Source organism: Agelaius phoeniceus, chromosome 31, assembly GCF_051311805.1.
Source record: "Agelaius phoeniceus isolate bAgePho1 chromosome 31, bAgePho1.hap1, whole genome shotgun sequence".
NCBI lineage: Eukaryota > Metazoa > Chordata > Aves > Passeriformes > Icteridae > Agelaius > Agelaius phoeniceus.
In genome coordinates this window covers 1,605,507-1,624,691 of record NC_135295.1, presented here as the reverse complement: position 1 = coordinate 1,624,691, position 19,185 = coordinate 1,605,507, and the positions used below count along the sequence as shown (strand labels likewise).

At 61.3% G+C, this 19,185-nt stretch overlaps 1 protein-coding gene across 1 annotated transcript; it reads left to right on the top strand.

Moving 5' to 3' along the window:
* Window positions 1-826: 826 nt before the first annotated feature.
* ARHGEF2 (Rho/Rac guanine nucleotide exchange factor 2) lies at window positions 827-18,755 on the top strand. The gene is made up of 22 exons (XM_054651209.2): window positions 827-1,198; window positions 5,626-5,777; window positions 7,787-7,854; window positions 7,992-8,055; window positions 8,709-8,838; window positions 9,303-9,412; window positions 9,493-9,639; window positions 10,099-10,349; window positions 10,536-10,661; window positions 11,240-11,357; window positions 12,052-12,309; window positions 13,184-13,260; window positions 13,344-13,513; window positions 13,706-13,773; window positions 14,746-14,934; window positions 15,499-15,606; window positions 15,689-15,750; window positions 15,860-15,901; window positions 15,991-16,041; window positions 16,561-16,953; window positions 18,003-18,192; window positions 18,274-18,755. Exons 2-22 carry the CDS (start codon window positions 5,717-5,719, stop codon window positions 18,348-18,350), a joined length of 2,760 nt encoding a protein of 919 aa, XP_054507184.2. The 5' UTR covers window positions 827-1,198; window positions 5,626-5,716; the 3' UTR covers window positions 18,351-18,755.
* Window positions 18,756-19,185: the final 430 nt, after the last annotated feature.

Below are 19,185 nucleotides of genomic sequence, written 5' to 3'. Positions count from 1 at the left end.
GGTGTTCCCAAAGGCCGGGGCTTTCCAGGGAGTGCGCGAGGGGGGAAACTGAGGCACAGAGAGGAAGGGCTGGACCTGGGGCCACATCCGGGCTGCTGGGGCTGGAGCAGGGGGGGCTCCGAGGGGCGACCCCGGGGGATGCTGGGGATGGTCCGGGGGCATTCCAGGGATTGATCCCCAGGGATGCTGGGGATGGTCCGAGGGGACTCAAGGGATTGATCCTGGGGGATGATGGGGATGGTATGAGATGAATCTGGGGATTGATCCCAGGGATGGTCTGGGCTGATTCCAGGGATTGATCCCCAGGGATGCCAGGGTGAAAGATTCGGGATGAGCCTGGAGACCAGTCCTGAGGGATGCTGGGTGTGATCTGGGGTGGCCTCAGGGACTGATCCCTTGGGATGCTGGAACACAGATCCCTTGGGATTCAGATCCCTCAGGGTGCTGGAGCACATATCCCTTGGGATGTTGGATTACAAACCCCTTGGGATGCTGGGATCCAGATCCCTCAGGATGCTGGGATCCAGATCCCTCAGGATGTTGGGATTCAGATCCTTCAGGATGTTGAATTCGAATCTCTCGGGATGCTGGAGCACAGATCCCTCAGGGTGCTGGATTAGAGATCCCTCGGGATGCAGGAATTCAGATCCCTCGGGATGCTGGGTCTCAGATCCCTCAGGGTGTTGGGATTCAAATCCCTCGGGATGCAGGGTCTCAGATCCCTCAGGGTGTTGGATTCCAGATCCCTCGGGATGCTCAATTGCGATCCCCGGGACGCTGCAGCTCCGTGCCCAGAGCTGGGCTCAGTCCCGGCTCTGCTCCCTCGGGAGCCGCTCCCGGAGGAGGGCGCGGTGCCGGTCCCGGAGGATGCGGATGCCGGGCAGAGGCTCCGGGGCGCCGATCCCGGCCGGATCCCGGGAATCCCGGCGGGATCGGGGCCGGATCGCGGGGACCCCGCGCGAACAAAGGCCCCGCGGGCAGCACGAGGCCGGGGGGCGGCGCCACCCGCCCCCGGGAGGGCGGGACCGACAGGGACCGGGCAGGGACCGGGAGCACCGGGAGGGGACCGGGAAGGAGCCGGGAAAGAGCCGGGAGACACCGGGAGAGCACCGGGGAGCACCGGGAGGGAGCCGGGAGCGCTCCCTGGATTATGTCCCGTATCGAGTCGCTGTCGCGAGTCAGGAGCGATCGCGCCAAGGTGGGTCCCGGCAGGGCAGCCCCCCCCGAGCGGGGTCCCCCCGTTTTCCAGCCCATCTTGGGGTGCGGGGGGCTCTCCCCTCCCTGCTCCTGTTTGGGAGGGGTCGCCCCATCCTTCACCCAAACTTGGGGGGCTCTGCCTTGTCCCAGGCGGCCGCGGGGATTTTTTGGGTTTTTTTTGGGGAGGATTTTGGGGTTTTTGGGGGAGCACGGGGTGATGCTCAGGGTGTTTGGGGGGATCCGCACCTCGGGGGTCCCGATGGAATGGGGATGGAGGGTGGGGAGGGGGCGAGGGCCCCCCCAGCTGCTCCCCATTGTGCATCGGGGGGCGCTGCCTGCAACAAGGACCCCCCCTCCCTCCCTCACCGCAGCTCTGGGGACCCCCGTGTGTCCCCCCCGCCCCCCTCCCCAAATTCCCCGCCGCCCCAAACTTGGCCCCGGCTCTTCCTCATCCTCCTTTCCGCCCAAGCTGCGGGTGACGCGAGGATGAGGATGAGGAAGTCGCCTTCCCCTCCTGCCGGGCGGGGCGGGGGGGGAAGAAATTTTAAGGACCCCCCCCCCCCCCGCACCACACCCCGCACCCCAATTTTGAGATAAATCAAAGACAAAGCCTCGCACGGGGCGGCGGGGTTGGTTCGGGGATGGGGAAACTGAGGCACGGGAGCGTGGCCGCGGCTCCGACCCCCGTGACCGGGGGGGGGGGCACCGGGCATGTGGCAATGCCGGCGTGGCGAAACCGGGAACGGACGGGGGGGGCCCGGGGGGGCCCCACGGGGCTTTGTGTGCGCCCCGTGCTCGGGCCAGGCCTTTTTGGGGTGGAGGGGGGAATACTCTGTGCCCCCCCCCCCCGGCGCCTCAGTTTACCCCAAAACTGAGATTTTTTGAGGACCCCCCCCAGCCCTGAGCGCTCTTGGATGCTCTGAGTTGTTCGGGGGGGGGGGGGAGGTTTGGGGGTGCCCCCCCACCCCGGAAAGGGTTTGGGGGGGGCTCTGGGGCGGTTTTTGGGGGGGTCCGGGGTGGTTTTGTGGAAGGGGGAAGTGGTTGCTGCTCCCTGCGCCTCCTCGGGGGGGGGGGGGGAGTGGCGTTTTTTGGGTTTTTTTTTTTTGGTTGTTTTTCTTTTTTTGTTTTGTTTTAAAAAAGTTTCGTCCGAGGCGTTTCGGCCCCACCCAGAGCCTGGGGGGTGTCGGGGCTGCCCCCCCCGCGGACGCAACGACCCCAAAAAACAGCGGCACCCCCCCGGTCCCGACTGCGAGGGGAAATTTGGGGACCCCCCCCTCGCTCCTCCCCGCGGCTTTTTTGGGCGATCCCCATTTGCATTTTGGGGGTGTTGGGGGGCTCCTGTCAGCGACCCCCCGGAGCCCCCCCAAAACAGCCCAAGGGGGTCCCGCTACCCCAGATCCCCCCCAAATCCGGGGGGTTCCAACCTCCGAGAGGGAAAATTTGGGGGTTCAGGGGGTCTGTGTGGGGGGGGGGGGGTGACCCCGTGGATTTTTTTGGGGGTTCGGGGGGGATTTGCTGGGAGTCCCCCCCGTGTTTCCCTGCCCGGCCCGGCGGGGGTCTTTGTTGCCTCGGCCGGGGCTTTGTTCGCCGCCGGGGCTGTCCCCAAAGAGGGGGGGAAATGTCCCCAAAACGGGGGGGGCGCTGTCCCCAAAAATGGGGAAACTCCCCCCAAAAAGGCGAGGGCCGCCCCCAGCAGCTCCGTGACGCCGTTTTGGGGTCCATCTCTGTTAAATCTCGGTGGCTTTTGGGGTGGGGGACTCCCCCCTTCATCCCCCCCTTTCCCCAGGCCGGTTTTAGGGTGGGATCTGAGAGCACCCCAAAAACTCCCCCCGAGCTCCGCGCGGAGTTTTGGGGCCGGAACAGGAACCCGAAAAGCCCCGGCTCTATTTAAAGCCCTGAAACTTCCTCCGCCCCCAGCTCGGGGGGGTGGCGGTGGCCGGGGGGGGGTTCGGAAGCGCGGGGACCCCGAAATTCCCCGCGCGGAGCAGCCGCGTGTCCCCACAGCCCGGTTCGTGCAGGTTTTGGGGTTCGGGGGGGCTTTTTTGGGGTTTTTTGGGGGGCGCGGTCTCTCCCCCCCCACATCCCCGGGGTTTTTAGGGCTTCTCGGGGTGGTCCCGGACCCTCCCCAAATTTTCAGCAGGGGGGATGCGGGACCCCCCTAAATCCTCCCAGGGTGGTTTTGGGGTGGTTTTGGTCGTGCGGGTGGGACCCCCCCTTTCTGCTGAGGGTTTTGTTCGGGGGGTTCTGGTTCGGGAGGTTCGGGGGAGTCCCGGGGCGGGCAGGAAGCGGCGGCGGCGGCGGCGGCGGCGGCTCCCGCCTTTGTCTGGCGAGGTTCGGTTTCCTTCTCCAGGCGGGGGGGGCCCAAAATGGGGAGGAAAACACGGAAATGGGTGCGGAGAAAAGCGGGGAAAGAGGGGAGAAAAGTCAGGGGGAAAAAGAAGAGAAACGGTAAAAAAAAAAAAATAAAATAATAGAGGTAAAAAAAAAAAAAGTGGGGGAATAGAGGAGGAAAAAAGGAAAATAAGATTTAAAAAAGGGGGAATTAACAGCGGGGGGGAAAGCGGTGAAGATGGAAAAATCAGTTAAAAAGAAAAATGTAGTAAAAGGGGGGATATAGAGATAGAAAAGGAAAAATGGTAAAAAAGGGGGAAGGTGGGAAAAAGGAATGATAAAATAAAAGGAAAGAAAATCGGGATGGAAAAGGAAAGAAAAGCAGAAAGATAAAGGAAAGAAAGTGAAGGGAAGGAAAGGGGAAAAAAAATAGGGGGAAAAGGGCGAAAAGAATAAAGGGAAAGCAAAAAAAAAAAGAAAGAAGAAGAAAGGCAAGCAAATAAAGGGAAGAGGGGAAAAAAAAAAAAAAAGAAAGGAAAAGAAATGAACAAAAAACGGAGGAAAAGCGAAGCAAAGCAAACAAAACCGGCGGAGCAAAGGGAAAAATCAAAGGAAAACAAACAAGCGGGCGGGAACAATCGCGCGCGGGGCCGATGTCGCGGCCGATGTCGCGGCCGGAGGCGCCGCCGGGCTCGGGGAGGGGGGGCCGGGATGTGCTGCTGCTCCTGCGCCCCGTTCCCGGCGGAGCGGGAGCCGGAGGGACCCCTGAGGCCACAGCGGGTGAGGCCCCCCCGCGACCCCCGCCCGGGCTTGGGGACACCCGGCGACACTGGGGCCCCCAGCACCGGGGTCTCACTGGGGTCTCGCTCCCGATCCGAGGGGTCCCAGAGGTGCCCGAGGGGTCCCAAAGGTGCCTGAGGGGTCCCTGTCCCAATCTGAGGGGTCCCAAAGGTGCCCAAGGGTTCCCAAAGGTGCCCATGGGGTCCCAAAGGTGCCCGAGGGGTCCCAGAGGTGCCTGAGGGGTCCCAAAGGTGCCCATGGGTGTCCCAAAAGTGCCCATGGGGTCCCTCTCCTGATCCTCGGGGTCCCAAAGGTGCCCAAGGGGTCCCAAAGGTGCTCATGGGGTCCCAAAGGTGCCCGAGGGGTCCCAAAGGTGCCCATGGGCTCCCTGTCCCAATCCGAGGGGTCCCAAAGGTGCCCATAGGGTCTCAAAGATGCCCATGGGGTCCCTCTCCTGCTCTGAGGGGTCCCAAAGGTGCCCGTGGGGTCCCCCCTGTTCTCCCTCCCTCCCCCCCTCCAGGCCCCCCCGGGGGTCCCCCAGCCCCTTCCCCACCCTTGGGGGGGGTGGGGGGAGCAGGGATGGACCCCGGGGCCCCCCCTCGGGACTGGGGAGCAGAACTGGGGGGTCCCGAGGGGGTTTTGGGGCTGTTGGTTGGCACCCGCCGGTGCCAGGCACGGCCGGGGGTGCCAAGGGGGGGGGTGAGGGGGGGCACAAAGGCCTCTCTGTGCCCATGGGGGGGGCACGGGGGGGTCCGAGGCCAGCCCGGCGACACTGGGGGGGTGACACCGACTCCGCTCCCCTTTTCCATATGGGAAAAACCCCCAAAAGCGACCCCCCAAAAACCATCCCCATGGGAGGGGGGGGGGGCTCAGCCGCACCCTCCACCCCACGTTTTTTTTTTTTTTTTTGCGGGGTGGGGGGGGGTGGAAAAAAGGGGGTGATGGGCTAAAAATAGATGGTGGGGGGGCGCAAAAGGGGGGGGGGGGGCAGCGTCACCCCCGGCGGCGCCCCCGCAGCCCGTCCCCATTGGGGGCTGGCACCGGGGGGGCCGTGCCGGGGCGGGGGGGATCTCACCGGCAGAGCCTCCGGTTACCGTGGGAACGGCAGGGATGCAGGGGAGCGGCGGCGAGCGCAGGGAGCGCGCCGGGCTCTCCCCATCCTCCGGGCTCCCCGGCGAAAGCCCGGGAACCACGGGGGACCGGCGGCTGCCCGCGGCCATGAGCCGCGTCCCGAGGGCGGCGGGAGGAGCGGGAGGAGCGGCGGGGAGGCCCCGGTGCCGCAGCCCCGTCAGGCGTCCGGTGCCGCTGTCCGGGCAGGGCAAGGACAAGGAGAGATGAAGGAGGGCAAGGAGAAAGGACGCGCGTTACACCAACGGGCACCTGTTTCACCACCATCTCCGTGTCGGGCATGACCATGTGCTTCGCCTGCAACAAGAGCATCACGGCCAAGGAAGCGCTGGTGTGCCCCAGTGAGTGCCCGGGGGCATTGCGGGCACAGGGAGGGAAATGCCGGCTGCAGGTGCCCGGCGGGGCTTGCCAGGGGGGGGTTTGCCAAGGGGATGTGCAGGGGAGGGTTGGCACGGTGGCATGGCCAGGGTGGCTTTAGCGGGGTGGATTTGGTGGTGGTGGCATTGCCAGGTGGATTTGGTGGGGTGGCTTTGCCAGGGTGGCTTTGCCAGGGTGGATTTGGTGGGGTGGCTTTGCTAAATTACCATGGCTGAAGTGGCTTTGCCAGGGTGGCATTGCTGGGGTGGCTTGCCAGGGTGGATTTGGTGGGGTGGATTTGGCAGGGTGGATTTTGTGGGGTGGCATTGCTGCAGTGGCTTTGCCAGGTGGCATTGCCGGGGTGGCTTTGCCAGGGTGGATTTGGTGGGGTGGCTTAGCCAGGGTGGCTTTTCGAGGGCAGAATTGCCAGGGTGGCATTTTGGGGTGGCTTTGCTGCAGTGGCTTTGCCAGGGTGGCTTTTCCAGAGTGGAATTGCCAGGGTGGCTTCGCCAGGGTGGCATTTTGGGGTGACTTTGTTGCAGTGGCATTGCCAGGGTGGCTTTGCCAGGGTGGATTTGATGGGGTGGCTTTGCTGCAGTGGCTTTGCCAGGGTGGCTTTTCCAGAGTGGCTTTGCCAGGGGTGACATTTTGGGGTGGCATTGCTGCAATGGCTTTGCCAGGGTGGCTTTTCCAGAGTGGAGTTGCCAGGGTGGCTTTGCCGCAGTGGATTTTTTGGGATGGCTCTTCTGGGGTATCTTTTCCATCATCCCTTTGCCAGGGGTGGCATGGCCAGGGCAGAATTGCCACGGTGGCTTTGCTGCAGTGGCTTTGCCAGGGTGGATTTGATGGGGTGGCTCTTGCAGGTTGGCTCTGCCAGGGCAGAAATGCCAGGGTGGCTTTGCCAGGATGAAATTTCCAGGGTGGCTTTGCTGCAGTGGCTTTGCCAGGATGGATTTGCTGCGTGGAATTGCCAGGGTGGATTTGCTGGGTGGAATTGCCAGGATGGATTTGCTGGGTGGAATTGCCAGGGTGGATTTGCTGGGGTGGCTTTCTCACGGTGCCTTTGCCAGGATGACATTTCTGTGGTGGCTTGGCCAGGCTGGCATTGCCGCAGTGACTTTCGCAGAGTGGAGTTGCCAGGGTGGCTTTTTCTGGGGTGGCTTTGCCGCAGTGGGTTTGGTTTTTTTTTTTTCCTGAGGAGGCTTTTTTTGGGATGACTTTTTTTGGGGTGGCTTTGCTGGGGCGGAATTGCTGGGGTGGCTTTGCCAGATTGGATTTGCCGCAGTGCCTTGGCCAGGGCAGCTTTTTTGGGATGGCATTTTTGGAGTGGCCTCGCCAGGATGACTCTGCCATGGTGGCTTTTTTTGGGATGGCATTTTTGGGGTGGCCTCACCAGGATGGCTCTGCCATGGTGGCTTTTTTGGGGTGGCCTTGCCAGGGTGACTGTGCCATGGTGGCTTTTTTTTGGGGTGGCCTCACCAGGATGACTCTGCCATGGTGGCTTTTTTGGGATGGCATTTTTGGGGTGGCCTTGCCAGGATGGCTGTGCCATGGTGGCTTTTTTTGGGATGGCATTTTTGGGGTGGCCTTGCCAGGGTGACTGTGCCATGGTGGCTTTTTTTGGGGTGGCCTCACCATGATGGCTGTGCCACGCTGGCTTTTCCAAGATGACTTTTTTGGGGCGGCTTTGCCGCACGGGCACCGCGGTGCCCGTTCCCAGAGCCCAGTTCCTGCCGGGTTTTCTGCCTGGAGCAGGAGATGGTTTCTCCATTTCTCCAGCCTGGCACGTCCCAGCTCCCTGGCGCTGGTGGCCCCGCTCTGGCGCGGTGCCCTCAGGCTCGGGGCAGCTGCTCCGTGGCAGCTGCAGCTCCGGGAGCTCCTCACCCACCCTCATTCCCACCACATCTGCTGCCGTCGCTCTGCCAGGAGCCAGGGGAGGAGGGGTGGCAGGAGGGTCCCCGTGGCCTTTTTGTCACCTCTCGGTGTCCCCCAGCCTGCAACGTCACCATCCACAACCGCTGCAAGGACACGCTGCCCAACTGCACCAAGGTGAAGCAGAAGGTGAGCGCGGTGCCACCGAGGGGTGACGGAGGGGAGGGGAGGGGAGGGGGGATGTGGCACTGGGGACACGCGAGGACAGTGACGAGGACGGTGATGAGGATGGTGACGAGGACAGTGACGCTTCCGCTCCCCCGCAGCAGCAGAAGGCGGCGCTGCTGAAGAACAGCTCAGCCCTGCAGTCGGTGTCCCTGCGCAACAAGAGTGAGTGGGGGGAGTTTTCCTTTCCTTTCCTTTCCTTTCCTTTCCTTTCCTTTCCTTTCCTTTCCTTTCCTTTCCTTTCCTTTCCTTTCCTTTCCTTTCCTTTCCTTTCCTTTCCTTTCCTTTCCTTTCCTTTCCTTTCCTTTCCTTTCCTTTCCTTTCCTTTCCTTTCCTTTCCTTTCCTTTCCTTTCCTTTCCTTTCCTTTCCTTTCCTTTCCTTTCCTTTCCTTTCCTTTCCTTTCCTTTCCTTTCCTTTCCTTTCCTTTCCTTTCCTTTCCTTTCCTTTCCTTTCCTTTCCTTTCCTTTCCTTTCCTTTCCTTTCCTTTCCTTTCCTTTCCTTTCCTTTCCTTTCCTTTCCTTTCTCCTTTCCTTTCCTTTCCTTTCCTTTCCTTTCCTTCTTCCCTTTTCCTTTTCCTTTTCCTTTCCTTTCCCTTTTCCCTTTCCTTTCCCTTTTCCTTTTCCCTTCCCTTTTCCTTTTCCCTTCCCTTTTCCCTTCCCTTTTCCCTTTCTTCTCCTTCCCTCCCCTTTCCCCCCTTCCCTTTTTTTCCTTTTCCCTTTCCTTTTTTTCCCCCTTTTTTCCTTTTCCCTCCCCTCGCCTGTGTCCCTGCCCAGCCTGGGAGGTGACAGGGGGGTCCCAGCAGTGTCCCCCTCCCCAGATGCCATCCGGGAGCGCCCCAACTCTGCCATCTACCCCTCGGAGAGCTTCCGGCAGACGCTGCTGGGGCCCCGCCGCGGCCGCCCCTCCTTGTCCCTCTCCAAGAGCGTCTCCACCACCAACATCTCGGGGTAAGCACGGGTGAGAGAGGGGACAGGGGGTGTCCCCAGTGCCCCCATCGTGTCCCACCCCCTCTCCAGGAGGTTCAACAATGACTTTTTTGGGGGGCAGAATTGCTGGGGTGGCTTTGCCAAATTGGATTTGCTGCAGTGCCTTTGCCAGGGCAGCTTTTTTGGGGTGGCCTTGCCAGGGCGACTGTGCCAGGGTGGCTTTTCCAAGATGACTTTTTTGGGGTGGCCTTGCCAGGATTGCTGTGCCATGGTGGCTTTTTTGGGATGGCATTTTTGGGGTGGCCTTGCCAGGACAACTGTGCCATGGTGGCGTTTTGGGATGGCTTTTTTGGGGTGGCTTTTTTGGGATGGCTTTACCAGGGTGACTGTGCCATGGTGGCTTTTTTGGGGTGGCTTTTTTGGGGTGGCTTTTTTGGGGTGGCTTTCCCCATCATGTCCCCATCACATCCCACCCCCCTCTCCAGGAATTTCAACGATGACTCTCCCCTGGGCATCCGGCGGATCCTGTCCCAGTCCACGGATTCCCTCAACATGCGCAACCGGACGCTCTCGGTGGAGTCGTTGATCGACGAAGGTGGGGACGCCCCCGGGGACGCCGTGAGGACGCAGGGGAGGGACACGGGGGCTCCATGTCCCTGCTGATGTCACCTGCAGGCCCTGACGTCATCCTGAGCCAGCTGCTGAGCGATCTGGAGGCGGATGGGAAGGAGTTTGAGGCGGATTCCTGGAGCCTGGCGGTGGATAACAGCTTCCTGCAGCAGCACCGCATGGACGTCATGAAACGGCAGGACGTCATCTACGGTGAGGGGACAGAGGGACAGGGACAAGGGGACAGGGGTGGGACGCAGGCAGGGGAATGTGAGGACGGGAAGGGGGTACAGGGGTGGGGATGCAGAGATGGGGGACACAGGGACAGGGGACACAGGAAGAGGTTGGAGAAGCAGGAATGGGGACAAAGGGACAGGGAGGCAGGAATGGGGACACAGGGCCAGGCTGGGTGGCTGTCCTTGGGGTCCTGCTCCCTCTGTGCTGTTGTTGGGGTGCTGTCCCTGTCCCGGGGCTGTGTCCCTGTCCCCAGGGGTGTGTCCCTGTCCCCAGGGGTGTGTCCCTGTCCTCAAGGGTTCTGTTCCTGTCTATGGGGATGCTGTCCCTGTCCCGGGGCTGTGTCCCTGTCCCCGAGGGTTCTGTCCCTGTCCCAGCCTGTGTCCCTGTCCCCATGGCGTGTCCCTGTCCCCTGGTGACCCCGCCGTGCCCCCGCAGAGCTGATGCAGACGGAGCTGCACCACGTGCGGACGCTGAAGATCATGGGCGCCCTGTTCCGCAGGGCCATGCTGGAGGAGCTGCAGCTGGACCCCGGCATCGTCCAGCGCATCTTCCCCTGCCTGGACGAGCTCAGCCACATCCACGAGCGCTTCCTGGCCCAGCTCCTGGAGCGGCGCCGGGAATCGCTGGCCCAGGACAGCAACAAGAACTTCGTCATCGACCGCCTCGGTGACATCCTCGTCACCCAGGTGGGCAGAAAACCGGGATTTAGGGGGTGGGATGCAGGGAGAGGAGGGTTTGGGGGTCCAGGGGGGTGGGGATAGCCCCTGGGAGGCAGTGAGTGGGTTAGCAGGGTGCTTTGGGGTGGGGATGGTGGAGGGGACGCACTCACTGATGGGATGGCACTCACTGATGTCCCCTCGTTGTTCCCCAAGTTCTCGGGCCCCAGCGCGGAGCAGCTGCGCAAAGCCTACGCCGAGTTCTGCAGCAAGCACACCAAGGCACTCAAGGAGTACAAGGACCTGCTGGCCCGGGACAAACGCTTCCAGCAGTTCATCAGGGTGGGCTCCCTGGGGACCCCCGGGCTGGGGAGCGGGGTCTGCATCCCCCCAGGATGGGGAGCGGGGGCTGCATCCTCTGGGAGACCCCTGGGATGGGGATCAGGGTCTGGGGGACCCCCAGGATGGGGATCGGGGTCTGCATCCTCTGGGGGACCCCCGGGCTGGGGATCAGGGTCTGGGGGACACCCAGGATGGGGAGCGGGGTCTGCATCCCCCCAGGATGGGAGTTGGGGTCTTCATTCTCTTGGGGACTCCCCCAGATGGGGTTTGGGGTCTCCATCCTCTGGGGGATCCCTGGGATGGGGTTTGGGGTCTCCATCCTCTGGGGGACCCCTGGGATGGGGATCAGGGTCTGCATCCCCCCAGGATGGGAGTTGGGGTCTCCATCCTCTGAGGGATCCCTGGGATGGGGTTTGGGGTCTCCATCCCCCAGCACGTTCCAGTGGAAAACCCTTCTCCCACCTCCTTGCCTCAGTTTCCCCGACTTGTGTCCTTCCCTTCCTGAGCTCCGGGGGTCCCTGCTGATGGGGGTCTCTGCTTTTGGGGGGCCCTGCTGACGATGTGGTGTCCCCCCCCAGCGGGTGACACGCTCCCCTCTCCTCCGCCGCCACGGCGTCCCCGAGTGCATCCTGCTGGTGACGCAGCGCATCACCAAGTACCCGGTGCTCATCGAGCGCATCCTCAAGAATTCCAAAGGTACCTGGGAGGGGCTGGAACCCACCCGGGGCGTTTTGGGGCCGGGATTCCATGATGTCAGGACCCAGCACACCCCTCTGGCTCTCCTGAGCAGCCCAGACCCCTGCCAGGGGGCTCAGGGACCCTGGCACAGAGCCCAGGGGGGTTTGATTATGACCGTGGAGCAAATGACCAACCTTGTATGAAGATCTGCAAGCCACAGCAGTTTAAGTAGAATATTAGTGCAGTTATCATGGGGTGGAAAAGTAGATTTTGGGGTTTTTGGTATGGGGGTTCAGGGGCAAGATGGAGGGAACTGGGCGTGTCCAGCCTTTCTCCTTCTTCTTCTTGGTCTCCATCTTCTGCTGTGATGGTGGCACTTTTGGATTGGTTTAGAGTAGAAGCTCAGTGTCTAACATGGGTGATAGGTATTGGGAAGTAATTGTAAACATTGTACAGGTGGTTTTTAGTATAAAGACATAACCCTGCCCTGGGGGCAGGCAGATTGCCTGGAACTGTCCTGCTGGATGGACCTCGGCAGGGCAGGAGAAAATTTTTTATAGTTAAGACACAACAAACAACCTTGAGAGCGAGAAATGAAGAGCCCAGACTCCTCCTTCAAGCGCCAGGCTGGGAAAAGAGACTTGGGAACTTTTCTCGGGGTGGCTGCGAGCAGCCAAAGGTCCCGACACCGTCTTCCCTCCCCTCCTGGCAGACAACGAGGGCGACTGCGCGGACCTGTCGCGGGCGCTGCGCTTGGTGAAGGAGCTGCTGTCGGCCGTGGACGAGGAGGTTCACGCCTGGGAGCTCCGCGGGCGCCTCTGGGACGTTTTCCGGCGCGTGGATCCCCGCGCCAAGGTGCCGCTGTGCTGGGACAGCCGGCCCGGGGCCTTTGGGAGGGACGAGCTGCTCCGCAGGAAGCTGGTGCACAGCGGGGGCATGCTCTGGAAAACGGCGGCTGGGCGCTTCAAAGGTGGGAAATTCGGGGGGAAAATGGGACTGGGGGATGTCCAGGGAATGGGGATGTCCGTGGAGAAGGATGTGCTGGCAGAGCTGCTCTCTCCCCACGGCTGAATTTGGGGTCAGCCATGGGATTTGGGGGGCTCAGCAGGGTGAACCCCCCCCATTCACCCCAACTGTGGAATTTTTCCTCACTCGGGGTCACCAAACATGGAAATGTTCCTCACTCGGGGTCACCAATTGTGGTGGTGTTTGCAGGGGTCCCAGGATGAAGGAAGGGACGAGAACCTTGGCTCCATGTTTCAGAACCCTATTCTTTTAGTGTAGTTTTAATATATCCTTTTGTTTTAATAGAACATATTATATTGAAGCATATTATTATATATTATATTAACACAAATTTATATTATATTATATTACATTACATTACATTACATTATATTATATTATATTATATTATATTATATTATATTATATTATATTATATTATATTACGTTATATTATATTATATTACATTACATTATATTATATTACATTATATCATATCATATTACATTATATTATATCATATATTACATTATATTATAACAAAAGGATATATTAAAGCTATACTAAAAGAATAGGAGAAAGGATTTCATCAGAAAGGAATAGAAAGGAATGGAATGGTAATAAAATCTTGTGACTCTCAGAGAGTCTGAGCCAGCTGGACGGTGATTGGCCATTAATTAGAAACGACCACATGAGACCAATCAAAGCTGCACCTGCTGCATTCCACAGCAGCAGAGAATCATTGGTTACCTTTAGTTCCTGAGGCCTCTCAGCTTCTCAGGATAAAAAGATCCTAGCAAAAGGATTTTTCATAAAATCTGTCTGTGACACATCGCAGACGTCCTGGTGCTGCTGATGACGGACGTGCTGGTGTTCCTGCAAGAGAAGGACCAGAAATTCACCTTCCCCATGCTGGTGAGCTGCTCCCTCCTCGCCCTGACCCTCACAGGGGCCTCCAGGGCTCCATTCCCTGTTCCCAACGCTCCCCAATCCCTCAGGACAAGCCTGCTGTCATCTCCCTGCAAAACCTGATCGTGAGGGACATCGCCAACCAGGAGAAGGGGATGTTCCTGATCAGCGCGGCCCCGCCCGAGATGTACGAGGTGCACGCGGCCTCGCGGGACGACCGCAACCACTGGATGAAGGTCATCCAGCAGGCAGTCAGCCTGTGAGTGTCCCCTGGGAACTGGGGACACCTGGGACGGCCCCCAGCCTGTCTGGGGATCGCTGGGGGGGGCCATGGGTACAGGGTGGGTGCGTGGATGTGGAGGGGAAAAGGGGATGGGTGTGGGATGGGTGTGGGGTGGTGGGGTTGGGGGGTTCTGGTTCTGACCCCCTGCCCCAATCCTGGCTCTCCCAGCTGTCCAAGCCGCCAGGATTTTCCCTTGATTGAGACGGAGACTGAAGCGTCCCTGAGGAAACTGAAAGGTGGGGGCTCATCCCTGTTCACCCCATCCCATCCTGCTCCATCCCTGTGCATCCCATCCTGTGTATCCCATCCCATCCCATCCTGCTCCATCCCTGTGCATCCCATCCCTGTTCATCGCATCCCATCCTGCTGATCCGATCCCATTGATCCCATCCCATCCCATCCTGTGCATTCCATGGATCCCATCCCATTGATCCCATCCCATCCCATCCCATCCCATCCAATTGATCCCATCCCATCCCATCCTGTGCATTCCATGGATCCCATCCCATGGATCCCATCCCATGGATCCCGTCCCATGGATCCCATCCCATGGATCCCATCCCATCCCATCGATCCCATCTCATTGATCCCATTGATCCCATCCCATCCCATTAATCCCATCCCATCCCAGTGATCTGATCCCATCAATCCCATTGATCCTATCAATCCCATCCCACCCCATCAATCCCATCCCATCCCATTGATCCCATCCCATTGATCCCATCTCATTGATCCCATCCCATTGATCCCATCCCATTGATCCCATCCCATCTTATTGATCCCATCCCATTGATCCCATCCCATCTCATTGATCCCACCCCATCAATCCCATCCCATCCCATCGATCCCATCCCACCCCATCGATCCCATCCCATCTCATTGATGTCACCCCATTGATCCCATCCCACCCCATTGACCCCACCCCACTGATCCCATCCCACCCCACTGATCCCACCCCATTGAACCCACCCCATTGATCCCATCCCACCCCATTGATCCCACCCCATTGATCCCATCCCACCCCATCATTCCCATCCCACCCCACTGATCCCATCCCACCCCACTGATCCCACCCCATTGAACCCACCCCATTGATCCCATCCCACCCCATTGATCCCATCCCACCCCATCATTCCCATCCCACCCCACTGATCCCCCCCCACCGCAGTCCCCACTGACCCCAGTCCATCCCCTCCTGCCCCGGGCAGAGCGCATGGAGCAGCAGGACCGGCAGATCGCGGCGCTGCTGGAGGACAAGGTTGGCATTTTTGCCGACATGCTGGCGCTGGGCAGCGGCTGCTCCGAGCCCCCCGCAGCCCCCCGGGGCACCCCCTTTCCCGGGGACCCCACCCGGGGCCCCCGCGGGGACGTCCTGCTGCACGACGCCATCCGGGAAGGTACGGCGGGGTCACAGCAGCTTTTCTGAGTCACTTTAATAAGTTTTTGGACGTTTATAACGTATTTCGTGTGGCTTAGTTACTTATGGAGGCATAAAAAGAAGTCGGGTGGTTTTTGTTGTAGTGTTGGGAATAAAAACGTAAAATAATAAATAAAAGGCGAAATAATAAACAGAGAAAATGGAGTTAGGTGTTAGATGGTTTTGTTTTTTGGTAAAATACTTTATAAAAGTAGGTAATTTCTTTGTTTACACCTTTTTCTAGTTCATCACTTAGGTGGGACTTTTTGGGTTTTGTCTAATTAACTGTTTTGAAGTTTGAGATGAAGTTCTTTAGGTTTATGAGGTGGCTTTTTTCACCTCACCAAAGAGAGAAACTTCCAGGCTTCTTTCCTTTCGAAGAGAACAAAAAAAATCATTTTGTCACTCCATCAACAAAAAGCAGCTCCGGGATGGGGAGATCCAGGGTGGGAAGGAGACGTACAGGATGCTCTGGGGTGGGATGGAAACTTCTGGATGCCCCAGGATGGGGAAACTGAGGCCGGGCTCCACCTTTCCCCCACAGTGGAGTGCCTGAAGGAGATTTTCACGGGATGCACCCGGGATCGGGACCAGAACCAGAACCAGAACCACCCCCCCGAGGCCGAGAGCTGCCCCAGCCCCAGCGCCAGCAGTAAGGGGGGGACACCAGGAGGGGTTGCTGGGTTGGGGGGACCCCCAGACCCCCTTAGGGCTCACCCAGCCTTCCCCTGCAGACGGTGACTCCGGCAGCATCAACGGCTCCTTGGAATTGCGGGCGGACCCGGATGGGCAGCGGGTGAGCCGGGGAGGGGGCACAAAGGGGGACAGTTGGGGGGTGCAGGGGGACAGCTGGGGACCCCCAGCCCACGCTGGGACCCTCAGTGTCACCCCACTCTCTTCCACAGGACGGGAATGGGAACCAGGTGCCACCGAGGGGATCCCAGGAGGTGAGGAAAGGGTTTTGGGTGCTCAGTGGGTCCCCCCGATGTGGCACTTGGGGTTCACCTCCCCTCACCCCAAATTCTGTCCCCTACAGGAGATCAACCAGCGCCTGGTGAACCTGTACGGGCTCCTGCTGCGGCTCCAGGTGGGACAGGGAGGGAGGACAAGGGGGTACCCCCACCCAAATCCATCCTGCTCCCAAATCCATGCCCTGTCCTCTTTGTCCCCTTTCCATTCCCCTCTTTCTCCCCATTGCCCCCTGTTCCCTATTCCCCCTTTTATTTCCCCTTTTTTCCCCCTTTTTTCCCCTTTTTCCCCCCTTTTCCCCTGCTTTTTTCCCTTCCCATTCCCTTATTTCTCCTCATTGCCCCCTCTTCCCTATTCCCCCGTTTTCCCCCTTTTGCCCCGCCTTTTTTCCCCTTTTCCCCCTTTCCCCTGCTTTGTCCCCTTCCCATTCCCCTCTTTCTCCTCATTGCCCCGTTCCCTCTCGCCCTATTCCCCCTTTTTTCCCCTTTTCCCCCCCCTTTCTTCCCCCCTTTTTTCCTCCTATTTTTCCCCCCTTCCCCTCTCTTTTTTCCCCCCCTTTTTCCCCCCTTTTCCCCCCTTTTTCCCCCCGTTTTCCCCTATTCTTCTCTCCTTTCCCCTGACCCCTCTCTCCTCTCAGGTCCACCTGACCCACCAGGAGGTGCTGCTGGAGCTGCAGCTGCCGGAGGGGCTGCAGCGGCCGCGGCCCCGCCGGGGCTCCCAGCCGGCCGTGCCGGTAACCGGAGCGGCGGAACCGGGTGCCGGCGCGGAGCTGGCGCTGCTGCAGCGGCAGCACGGGCTGGTGCAGGAGGAGCTGAGCCGCTGCCGCCAGCTGTGCCAGGAGCGGGCGCAGGAGGCGGCGGCGCTGGAGTCGCGCCTGCGGGACAGCGAACGGGAGCGCTCCCGGTTGGAACGGGAGCTGCAGGAGGCGCGGGGAGCACCGGCGGGGCCGCGGGGTCGGCGGGCGGCGGAGCCTCGGCGTAGGAGCCTCCCGGCTGGGGATGCGCTGTACCTGAGCTTCACCCCCCCGCAGGTGAGCCCGGGAACCAGAGGGAATGGAGGAACCGGAGGGGCACTGGAGGAACCAGAGGGACCGAGGGCACTGAAGGGACTGGGGGGCACTGAGGGCACGAAGGACACTGGGGGGACTGAGGGCACTGGAGGGAGTGGGGGCACTGGGGAGACTGGAGGGACTGGGGGCACCAGAGGCACTGGAAGAACCGGGGGGGCACCGGAGGCACTGGAGGGACTGAGGGCACTGGAGGGAGCGGGGGCACTGAAGGGACTGGGGGGCACTGAGAGCACCAAGGACACTGGGGGGACTGAGGGCACTGGAGGGAGTGGGGGGACTGGGGGCACCAGAGGCAATGGAGGGACTGGGGGGCACTGGGGGGACCGGGGACACCGAGGGCACCGGAGGGACCGGGAGCACTGGGGGCTCCAAGGGCACCAGAGGGACAAGGGGCACCGGAGGGACCGGTGGCACTGAGGGCACCAGAGGGACCGGGGGCACTGAGGGCACCGGAGGGAGCAGGGGCACTGAGGGCACCGGAGGGACCGGGGGCACTGAGGGCACCGGAGGGACCGGGGGCACTGAGGGCACCAGAGGGAGCAGGGGCACCGAGGGCACCGGAGGGACCGGGGGCACTGAGGGCACCAGAGGGACTGGGGGCACTGAGGGCACCAGAGGGACTGGGGGCACTGAGGGCACCGGAGGGAGCAGGGGCACTGAGGGCACCGAGGGACCGGGGGCACTGAGGGCACCGGAGGGACCGGGGGCACTGAGGGCACCAGAGGGACTGGGGGCACTGAGGGCACCGGAGGGAGCAGGGGCACCGAGGGCACCAGAGGGAGCAGGGGCACTGAGGGCACCAGAGGGACTGGGGGCACTGAGGGCACCGGAGGGAGCAGGGGCACCGAGGGCACCAGAGGGAGCAGGGGCACTGAGGGCACCAGAGGGACTGGGGGCACTGAGGGCACCGGAGGGACCGGTGGCACCGAGGGCACCGGGAGCACCGGGGATGGGCACGGCCCGGTGGGGTCTCTGTGAGTCGAATCCCCCGCTCCGTTCCCGCCCCGCAGCTGAGCCACGCCAGCCCCCCCGCCGCTGTCCCGTTCCACGCCCCCGCCTTCCCCGGCGGCTCCCGGGACGAGCTGGAATTCCGAGGAACCGACCCCGAACGGCTGCGGGAGGGCGACGACACCCTGGACGTGCTCCTGGAGGACGAGGGGGGCTTGGGGGGTCGCCACTCCCCCCCTGCCAGCCCCCGAGGTGGGTCCCTGGTTTTTGGGGGGCGATAGATCCCACCCTGGGGTCCCGATTTTATTTTGTTAACCCCGAGTTTTCCCGTAGATTTCCTGAGGATGCAGGATATTCCCGAGGAGGCGGAGAACAGCCAGGAGCTGAAGGAGGGCGATGGGGACAGTTAGGGACCCCCGCAGCCCCCCCAGCACCCCACGATTCCCCCCCAGGACACGCCGGGGGTTGGATCCAGCCGTGGGGAGCGTTGGGAAAAGCGGGATGGGGACGCTGCTATTCCCACGGGAGCCTTATGGGAATTGGGGTGGGGGGGTCCAGTCGCCCCCTCCCCTACTCCAGCCCGGGGGGGACAGGGGTGACATCGTGTCCCTCCTCTTCCCGCTGGGATTTATTTATTTATTTGGATGTTTTGGGGTGCGGGAGGCGGCCCCGGGCAGGGGGTGGGGGGGAACCCCCCCGTTCCTGGGTCAGCGGTGACAGTGACCCCCCCCCGGTATCGGGGGGCTGCCCAAGGGTGGGGCGGGGAGGGACGGGGTCCCCGCGGATTAACTGTAAAAACAAAGGATAAAAGAAATGAAAAATATTAAAAAAAAAAAAATTCGGAAAATCGTGAAAATGAAGAGTTTGGAGCCAAAATGAAGGGGGTGGGAGGGGGCTGGGGGCGGCACGGACCAGCCGGGGCGGGGGGGGGGGGTCTCAGCCGGGGGGTCTGGGCCGGGTTTGGGGCGCACCCGCAGGGCGGGGCTGTTCCCGGGGCGGTGCCGAACCCGCCGTGCCGGGTGCGGGACCGGGCGCGGGGCGGGGCGGGGCGGGCGGAGGACGCGGCCCCGGAGCGGCGGCACCCGGGGGGTCCCGCAGCGAGGAGGGGGCCGGGGGGGCCGGGACCGGAGGGGCGGGGGCCGGGGGCTCCCGGGGCGGGGGTCCCGGCCATGAAGAGGATGTTCTCCTGCTCCAGCTCGCAAGTGACGGTGAGTCCCGGCAGGGAACAGGGCCCGTGCCGGCTGC